We start from the raw sequence: 10,381 nt of genomic DNA, 5'->3' as shown, positions 1-10,381 counted from the left end.
ACTCTTCCCTACGTTTAGTTCAATTCAGTCCTAACCAAAAAGAAGAAAGACAAAACCAAAACGTAATTGAAAATGAGAGTTCGAAGTTTGAACTTATAACAATGCGAGAACTGCTCGACCCATGTGGTGTTTGAAATTTGAACGAGCCCAAGCTCTCTGGAATCCAAATTGACACACGTCACAGAGAAGCAATTTCAGTCCCCTCACCTGCCGCAGCCTCATGCACACCATGCTATTCTCAGTCGTTGTTCCGTGTTTGTGACACATATAACAATCAAGCTAGGTCATTCACGCACCCACCAAATCAAAACCATTCGCAATACCACTTCAAATTTTTTGTTTTCCAAAATGGTGTTCGAAAAGTTGGTAATGATACTGCCAGTGATGCTCCCTCTTGTCTCCTTGAATTTTGAACTTTGTTCCTGCTTCACTTCCTTTGTGTTCGGGGATTTGTTCGTGGATTCTGGAAATAACGACTATCTCTTGACGCTTTCCAGGGCTGATTCGCCTCCTTATGGCATTGACTTTAAACCATCCGGTGGTCAACCCACGGGAAGGTTCACCAATGGCCGAACCATTGCAGACATAGTCGGTACATTCTTGCCCCCAATTACTTATATGCGTAAATCTTTCATGGAAGTATGCCATGAGGTATTTCAGGAGGACCAATAGACACTCTGTTGAGTTTCACCAAACCCTAAAGCGGTAAACTTAAATTTTCCTGTGATGAAAACTTGCTATTGACTAATTCAAAGGCAAAGGCTCGAGCTCAATAAACATGGTTCAATGCCTATCAGGCCAAGCGACTACATGGGTTACGTACATGGTTTCTACTAAATGTCCTAACTTGATTCAAAATTAGGTCAAGCTCTTGGGGAAGAGTCATTTCCTCCACCATTCTTGGCCCCATATAGTCAAGAACACGCCACGAGTAGAGGCATAAACTATGCTTCTGGAGCAGCAGGAATTTGGATGAAGCAGGATCCTTATTTGTAAGTACCATTTGTAGTCTTTTTTACCAGAGAAACCTAGCCCTTGCCTCAATATTTCCCATCCGAAAAAGAACATAGTCCTTCATGCTAGAGAAAAAGTTCAATTGATTTCCTGATACTCCACTTGTACATTGGAATCCAAATGAGATTTCCCGGTATAATGCATTGTGTTATCGCATGATTTGTCTAAACTTGAACATACTTGATCGCTTTGAGTTGTATCTTCATAAGGATGTTTCTCTTTTAGACTATCTGATTTCACTTTGGATATTTTGTTTGTTTTCCCTCACCAGTTTTATGCAGTACTACAATGTTACAAATGTTCTCATAAAAAATGGATTCACTAAAAGAGGTGGAATGATGTTGCTACACACTCAGCCAAATCAAATAACAAAAAGCACGCAGTCTGCTTGACTCCACGTCCATTCAACATTCACAACATCATAGTCATAGCTCGGGTACGAAATGCTTTATTATTACATGCACATATGTACTAATTTGAACCTAAACCATTGAAAGTGGCGGGTCCTTCGTATAAAGTTTTAGTATCCCAGCCAAAACTGCTCAGTTTCCCAATTTCCAATAACCTCGTACGCATCTTCGTTGGCACAGATAGAGAGAGTTCCATTGCGGAAGCAGGTGGACCACTTCGAGAATACGAAGAACTACATGGGCGGTGTAATGGGAGAGAGAGAGACAAATGACTTCCTGGAGAGGGTAGTCTTTTCGCTCACAGTTGGGTCTAATGACATCATAAACTACATCCTAACGTCCGTACCATATCTCTCTGCCCAGAAGCTGCCTCCCGCGATGTACCAAAGTTTCGTGATCTCCAATTTGACATTGCAGCCCAAGGTAGCATTCTTGGTCACATGTGCTCACATCAAGCTAGTGCATTCTTTCGCAATGTCATTGTAATGAAGATGTATTTCCGTTTCTATGTACTCAGGGGTTCCGTGAGATGAGGCCTAGAAGATTTGTCATGGTCAGGATCGGGCCGTTGGGGCGCATACCCTTCATCCGTGCCCTCAATCTATTTCTTCCCAGCAGAAGCTGTGTCGTACAAGTGAATCATTTTGTTCAGGGCTACAACAAGAAGCTGAAGGAGCTGCTCAATGAGCTGAATCAAGAGGGAAGTCGTGAAGCCATGTTCATTTATGTGAACTCATACAAAGTATTCATGGAAATCGAGCTAAACTATCAGCAACATGGTATTCAACAACCGAATTTTCGTACCTTTGTTTAGCCGTGCACCGTGTTGTTAAGGCATTGTTTTGTTTCCCCTTCACACACCGCAATGTTTCCAGCGTTCAAGAATGCCGATGCCCCGTGTTGCAGGGGATTCTTTCCGCCATTCGATTGTCACAACGCAACCTCCGTGATGTGCAACGATGGATCCATGTACGTGTACTGGGATGCTTGTCACAACACAGAAGCCGCCAATATAGTTGTTGCTCGGGAATTGCTGGGCGGATATCAAACCAGAAGCTACCACATCTGTAATAAATGAGCTTTGAAAAAAAAAAGGATTTGAAAAGTCAACCAAAGAAACTAAAGGAGAACAGTGGAAGCTTCGGCTATTTTTAAAGAGGAGAGAGGGAGGGCTTGGGCAGAAACGAAACAGGGGAAAGAAAGAAACAGGGGAGAGGAGAGAAAGAAGAGAAAGGAAAAAGTGAAAAAGAGAAAAAATTTGCCGTGCTCGTGATCCGGACACTTCATCAAGCCGAGTCAACTTTGTTGTCAACTTTGTTTTGCAACGCCAGTAAGTGATCAAAGCCTTCAATCATCTATTCAAACGAATCTTCACAATTAGGTTCGAAATTCGGAATTCTTAGATATTTGTGCGGCGAAGTCCGATTTTTCAATCTTTAAGCTGCATATTTTTATAGAAATGGTATTTTAGAGTGTTGTGAAGTTATAGCATTTTACAGATCTTGATTTGAGCTTACAGTTTATCCGGAACGGAATTTTTAAGTTTGGGTGCATTCTGGAATTGTAGCAAACAGTAATTTTGGGCCCGATTTTTAGCCGTTTTCAGAGATGTTTTTGGGCAGCTGAGTTGGGTTTGTTGTAGTACGTTAAGAGGGCTTTCTAAGGACTATGAGATGGCTCAAAACGGAATTTTGTTAAGGAAATTATGATGCGACGAAGTTTAGTGCGCGGATTGCACCTAGCGGACAACAATAGGTTGCCACTAGAGGCGAGCCTTTTGTGGCGTGTAAGTGTTGTTTTATCAACAAAGTCTAGTTGAGTCATTTATTAGAATATCATTTTACTTGATCTTTTAATATTATTTTCGGTTATTTATTAGGAATTCAAGTGTGCCGACTTGAGTTACCACCGTAATTGACTTTTTGCTTTTCCAAGTTAGTGACACTATTTCTTCTTTGTATTTTAAACTCATATTTTGAAAAACATAGTGGATTATATATTCCATGAGTTGATAAAAAGCACATTTTGTTGCATAAAACATGATTGAGCTATTACTATCATTTTGTTGTTTGAAAGATGGAGTTATATTTCGAATTCGATTTGAATAATTGTTTGAAAATGGTTTGTGAAACTCTTTATGAAGAAATCTTGAAACATTATGAAGAACGCTTTGATATTTATATATCAAACATTTGAATTGTGATATGACTTTCAATCTAATGTTGGATTACTGGATATTGTGATTGATGGTTGATGTTCAATGTCTTTGTGAATCCTAAGGGGTGTGTGGGTATGCGCATATTAGTCTAGATATCCTTGTAAGCTAAGCCACTGACTAATAATAGATGGAGATCTTGCCAAGGAAAGAATCTTGGTTGTCTTGTCACAAGCGTTATGCATGACCATGACTAAACATTTGAGCATGAGTTGGTCAATGGAATAAATCATTTGTTAGAGAAATCCCTTATGATGTTTTGAAGATGATAAAATAAATCAAAGGCTACTAACGTATTTATCGGTTGAATAACAGATTATGCAAATAATAGAACATGTAAAAGATATTGTCAAAGTCTATACTTGAAAGAACTAGAAGATGGACCATATGCTGAAGCTAAACTTATTCAAACCGTGTCTAGACCTTAAGGCTAAATATGTCTAGAAGCAGAAGATGTTTAGACTTACATCTATATTATAAAGTCTATTTCAAACAAAGACACTCAGATTCTACTTCAAATGGAAGACACTCAGACTCTACTTCAGACAGAATATTATCAGACTTTACATCTAGAACGAGACACAAGTCCAAAACGTGACAAGATCCAGAACGAGACACGAGTTCAGAACGTAGCAGATTCAAAATGAAGCATGTTCAAAACAAGTCAACTTGACAGAACGTAACATAAGCCCCAAACATATAACGGCTAGTGATTTAGTTTGGATTTTACATCAATATAGATTTGATTGATGCAATCTAATTGATTGACAATTGGATATTGAAGATAAGAACTTTCTATATAAAGAAGCTCTACTTATGAAAACCAAAATTTTGTTTGTATGAGTGATTAGAATCAATTTGGAATTCTACTTTTAATTCAACGTCTACCAAATCTTCTAAATACATATCTGTCCAATGGGTAGATTAAAAGACGATTCTCTAGATATTGTCCAACAGCTAGTTTGGAAGTGGAGGAGTATTTAAGGAAATCAATAACCGATGAGCAAATAAGAGACGGAGCGTAGAATTGATAATTCTAAAGTCTGAGTGAACTTTAATCATACACTTGTCTTTTGTGAGCTTAATCATTAATCATACACTTGTCTTTTGTGAGTTTAAATGTTTGTGATTGTGAGAGAAATACCAAAAAAGTGACTTAGTGAGATAGTGTGATCTACCACTGGGTGTTTGCACTCAAAGTTATAATCTCTTGTTGATCGTATAGTAGAATCCAACCAGAAATCTGTTAGCGTGAGAGAGTGGATATAGGCCTGATTTAAGCCAAATCCACTATAAATTTCGTATGCAATATTTTCTTTTCTTAACTCTTTATATTTAAGTCTGTTGTATACTTACAGGTTATTTAAAATATATGTTCCATCGCATAATAGATTCTGAACATCTACTAAAAATCTAATGCTCGTTATCGGACTCTAATCTTTATTTAGATTTTGCTCAATATTTATTTTATTCTGCATTTATTTGTCAAGATTTCTTTTAAACACCTATTCACCCCCTTCCCTCTAGGTGTTTGTACTAGCACTTTCACCATTGACACATGATTTGAGTTTGATCGATAGAATGGACCATCGATACGTGGTTTGATAAGATTAATAAATGGAATAAACCATTAATACATGTTTTATGAGATTGATCGATGGACTAGACCATTGGTATTTTTGGTATATAAGTTATGATTATATATTATGTTAAAGTGAGTTATGATTGTCTTTTAAATATGCATAATGATTTTTCAATTCGCTTAGAAGAAATGTATTACTCACTGAGCTATAGTAGCTCACTCCGCTCATCTACTTCTTTTTTAAGTTCTTTAGCAAGTCGCAAGTAGACATGAGTGTCCATTAAGGGGGAGAACTTTTTGTGGTAGGGACTTTTGGTATGACTTGTATATATCTGATAAGTTTGTAAGTTAGTCTTTGGATGAGGTATATGTTTTGATTTGGTAGATTATAAAACTACTATAATATTGTAACCGAATACATTTTTGTCAAATATATATGATATCAAGCTGAATTTTGTATATATTTGATTTTTGGTTATAACTGTGTCTTTTGCTGAAAGGACAACCATGTCATGCTCTTGTTCTTATGAATCAAGGTGCAACAGCATCAACATTTGTCAACTATAAAACTATAATTTCCCCAGCTAGTTTAAGAAGCTTAAGATGGAGCGCTAACGTTATATATGTGGCCATGCCGAGATTGATGTAATCCAAAATGTAAATAATTCATGTGTCAAAGCATTTTCTCTAGAAGGAAAACTATGCAACAGCTTTTGATTGAGAATGCTCTAATTTACTTATTTTGAAAATTTTATGTATTTCCATGGTTGAAGAACTCTAAATTGGGGAAATGCCAGCCTATTTGGCTGTAGCACTACATTTTCACAAAACTCTGTACTAATATGTGGCACATATATTACCGTCATGCATCAAGAAAATGATACATTTATTCTCATTGTATAATCATTACATTAGTTCCCATCTTATTTAATATCTTGACACGCGAAATTATTCTTTGAAACACGATCAATCCTATAATTTATTACATGCCGCCTCCCTATGAGTCGTATGCTTTTTATTTTTTGGTCCCCTTATCTCCTAGGTACGTGCAAAACATTAATCTCAACGAAGCTTTTAATTGCTGAGAGTTTCGTATGGTCGGTTATGATTGCAACCTTAGCATTAAGGTGAGAGGATGAGATGAGGCCGTCGTGACCCCATGAGCCCCATTTTCTCTGGTCGATTTTTCCCCTGTTCGCGTGGCGCAGATTCCAGCCTCAATTCTGGAAATCGATTGCGGATCAACAACCAATTACATCTAAATCGCAACTTCAGAAGATGGAAGGAAAAGAAAAGCCAGTCGTTGAAGGAGAAAAAAAGATAATAAGCGAGAGGATAAAATTCTAAGTATTGCCTAGATTTCAATTTTATTAATTTTTGTCAAAAGATATGGATGGAAAATGTCTGGGATTTTGTATGGCTGCTAGCTTTCCTATGAAAAAACCAAGCAACGCTCCACCAGCCAAACAAAAAGTTCTTGTTGCTGCATTGTATTCGTGCATTTACGTACTGAGATTGATTCCGAATAATTCTTTGAAACCAAACGAAACAGGGGAGAAAGAAGGCTCTGTTCTTGCCAGCTTCGCATCAATTCATGGTGGCCCTCGCCCACTGCGGCTCTCAACTCCTCCACTGCCCGCCGCCGTCCGGCCGCCTCCGCCCTCCGCGGCGGAGAGCCGTCGTGAGGTGCGGGATCGCGGAGCCGTCGGGGGAGCCGGCCCCGATGGGGCAGAAGACGAAGTACAGGGACGGGTTCTTCGAGAAGGTGTTCATGACCCTGTTCGCTCGCAAGATGGAGAAGTTCGCGGCCTCGCCGGCGAGGGCCCGAGGGGTCGGCGGCGGAGGCGTCGAGAGGCCGAAGGGGTGGCTGGAGTACGACTACGAGAGCTTCGTGGACGTGTCGAAGAGGGTAACGCAAGGGAGGTCTCGGGCTCGGCAGCAGGAAGTGGTCCGAGAAGTGCTCATGTCGATGCTTCCTCCCGGTGCGCCTGCTCAGGTGGGTAAGTCCTTTCTTTATATCTTTTCAATTGAGAATTTCAGTAGTTTGAGAACAGCTATTATGTTTTTGAGTGTTGAGTGTGATTGTGATCCTGCGAAATTTGAGTTTTTATGATGAATCATGTTCAATTCTTAAAATATCGATTGTGCGTGCCACGGCGAGTCTATCAAAATTGATGAATTTTCCTTGTATGTTCAAGTGCCTATCTTTAAAGAAATCCTCTTTTATTTGTAAAACATGGAGTTGAAGCAGTGAACTGGTGATTTTATTGATTGTCGGTGCAGTTTAAGAAGCTGTTTCCACCGACAAAGTGGGCTGCTGAGTTCAATGCTGCACTCACTGTGCCTTTCTTCCACTGGTTAGTTGGGCCTTCCGAGGTAAATGTTTGCAAATTTACACCAATCGCTGGTACTTTTTCTCTAGCTATTTGGTTCAAAAGCAGAGGATATCCTGGAAAAAGTCTTGGAAAATTGCTGTTTGGAAATGTTCTTTATAGATGATGCAGGGGTTCTACTATGATCGATTCGGAAGTTGTGACTTAGGAAATCTAGTTTTCGAAGAAGAGCAGGTTCATAGACCACTGCTGTAGATGCTGACAACGCATGATTTGTGACTAGAAAATTGTTTAGTACAGTTAGCACTCTGTTAAGACGGCATAAACCTGAGTTTCTCCTTAGTAGTGGATGGAGGCCGAAATGAAGAAAGGTTTCTCTTGATGTGGGTTTGGGTTTAAAAACTAGGTCTTGCATGTGTTCCTCAAAGCTACAGGTTGCAACACGGACATTAGTAAATGACAGAGGATCGTAATTTAGTACATTCAGGAATAGGATCTTTCTGCACAGCAAATTCATAAACTGTGACCTAAGAAGAGCTTGTCAAGAGAGTATTCTGGATTCTAGAAACAGTAAGAGCATGAGGTCTGGCAATTTCTCCATCCAAGGTTTTTATATTAATGCTGCCAAAAGGTTTTGATTGGTTTTTTATGACCTCATGCTGCCGGTAATGTCGATGATCAAGCATCACAGGACTTCTCCGCTTTGATTACTTCCTGATGATGTCTATATTTTGATTTGGGCCGATAATTTGATACAAACTCTAACTCATTGAGCTTCCAGTAGGTTGTGGAGGTAGAAGTAAATGGAGTGAAGCAAAAGAGTGGAGTGCACATTAAAAAGTGCAGGTAAAATCTCTCCCTACAACACCCCCCTCTTCAAAAAAAAAAAAAAAAATTGTTAGTGCTTATATAGGTGCAACGGTTGGCGCTTAGATCAGATCTTTAGGAGATTGAAAAGATCCATGAAATAAAGTGCGGAGCAAATAAGTTTCAAATTGCACCAGCATCTAATTTCTTGCCATAGCTAGCCTAGCTTCGTGATTTTCAGACTGGCAGAATCCATCTTCCTGCTTGTGAATGCTATTCTTTGAATGGGAAAGCAACACAGCAAGGACTCTGTGTCTTACTGTTCTTTGTTGTCTTTGATAACTTTCGGCTAGTCCTCTATTTGAAATTTATCACTTGATTTTTCTATTTTAGGTACTTGGAGAATAGTGGCTGTGTAGGGATGTGCGTAAACATGTGCAAGATACCCACTCAGGATTTCTTCACCAATGAGTTTGGGCTACCCCTCACCATGATTCCGAGTATCCTCTCACTGCCAAACTTTTCGATCAATATGTGGACAACATATTTTCTGTGAACTAAATGCATTACGGCCTATTGGCATGAATTATCTATCTTTCGGGTCATATGTTGACTGCTTTAAGCATTCCGATTCTGTTTCTCTTGCCCAGATTTTGAAGATATGAGCTGTGAAATGGTGTATGGTCAAGCTCCACCGCCATTTGAAGAGGATCCTGTGTCTAAGCAGCCCTGTTTTGCAGATATATGTAAGTAATATAGGTTTTTCTTTCATTACCCACAAGCTTTTTCTTTCTTTCTAACTCTTATATTTCCCTCAGGTTCAATGTCAAATCCTAGCAGTAGCATCTGTCCGAAACTGGAACCTTGAGAAAGATCTCGTAAGCTTTATTGATGTATACTGCAGATTCACGTATACATTGCAGTTCATCATATCCACAGATTAGAATTAAACATGTCGAACCATTTTTATACCAGTTATCAAGGATGTCTTGATCCAGAAGAAAGAGATGCGGATTACACATTCATTGCCATTTATCTTGGAAATCTACGAGAAAGGTGTTGCTGAGTCTACCATTTGTCTGTATAATCAAATCCTGAAACTGAGCTGTACATTCTCAGGGAAACATATCCGTGTACCACTCAATGTACATTTAGAATATTTTGTATATTAGTGTCATAAAGGCTGCCCGACGGGAGTTATGCAATATGATGATTTGCTCTTCCCAATCTCAATGAATCAGAGTTACATTGAGGCTCACGTGATTGGGATAACTGATGAGCTGGAAAGAATTGGCCATATGCTTAGCCATGAGATTGCATCAGGAAATTTGGTGCTTCTATCTCTGTAGATAATACTTGCTTTTGGTTCAGCTGCAGTCCGATCGGCTTACCAGGTCAACAAATTATGCCTATTTGGAGTATTAAATCCACTTCCTATTCTGCCTTCATAAGATATTGTAGTATAAATCATGATGTTTGGTCCAATTGAAGGATCAGAAAAATAGTTTTACTGACCAGATACGAACTGATTGAGTTCATTATAGGAGAAACTTATGTGCTGATAACTAGTCATTTTATTCGAGGTTGGCATTTTTTATGGGATTACTTTTTCTTAGTGACTAGATACAAACCAATTGAGTTCATTCATGAGTGTAATATTAGGGTTTGTTTGGTAATACTTTTATTCCTAAACAATTTCTTTTCGAAATAGTTTTTTTTTTATTTATTTCCGAAATAATTTCTCAATAAAAAAACGCGTTTAGTAATTTCATAAAATTTATATTCTTGAAATGAAAAAGAATCAAAATACGTTTGGTATGATTCACAATGTTAATTTCTTTTAAATTTTTTCTTATTCTTCTTTATCGCCGCCACCGCCAATCGTGGCCATCGCCAACCATCGCCGACCACCGCCATCGCTGACTGTCACCGCTAGCCACTAGTGACCGCTAACAACGGACCGCCACCCCAATCGGTGTCGACCGGCGCGATTGGTGGCGGTGGGCGGCGATCCATCATG

The 10,381-nt window shown here is 39.0% G+C and overlaps 2 protein-coding genes across 2 annotated transcripts; both read left to right on the top strand.

Annotated features, from left to right (window-relative positions):
- The first annotated feature begins 348 nt into the window (after positions 1–348).
- LOC104443091 (GDSL esterase/lipase At5g41890) lies at positions 349–2,751 on the top strand. The gene is given in 5 exon segments (XM_018872682.2): positions 349–592; positions 863–1,005; positions 1,605–1,847; positions 1,942–2,203; positions 2,300–2,751. Coding segments are annotated over 5 exon segments (1,095 nt in total). The 3' UTR covers positions 2,503–2,751.
- Positions 2,752–6,634: 3,883 nt separating this feature from the next.
- Positions 6,635–9,683, top strand: LOC104441610 (beta-carotene isomerase D27, chloroplastic). Its single transcript, XM_010054763.3, has 7 exons — positions 6,635–7,217; positions 7,505–7,597; positions 8,339–8,400; positions 8,755–8,861; positions 9,012–9,107; positions 9,180–9,239; positions 9,337–9,683. Exons 1-6 carry the CDS (start codon positions 6,816–6,818, stop codon positions 9,227–9,229), a joined length of 810 nt encoding a protein of 269 aa, XP_010053065.1. The 5' UTR covers positions 6,635–6,815; the 3' UTR covers positions 9,230–9,239; positions 9,337–9,683.
- The last annotated feature ends 698 nt before the right edge of the window (positions 9,684–10,381 follow it).

This window comes from Eucalyptus grandis, chromosome 4, assembly GCF_016545825.1.
Source record: "Eucalyptus grandis isolate ANBG69807.140 chromosome 4, ASM1654582v1, whole genome shotgun sequence".
Lineage (NCBI taxonomy): Eukaryota > Viridiplantae > Streptophyta > Magnoliopsida > Myrtales > Myrtaceae > Eucalyptus > Eucalyptus grandis.
The sequence above is the reverse complement of the archived record's forward strand: the minus strand, read 5'-3'. Positions and strand labels throughout refer to the sequence as shown.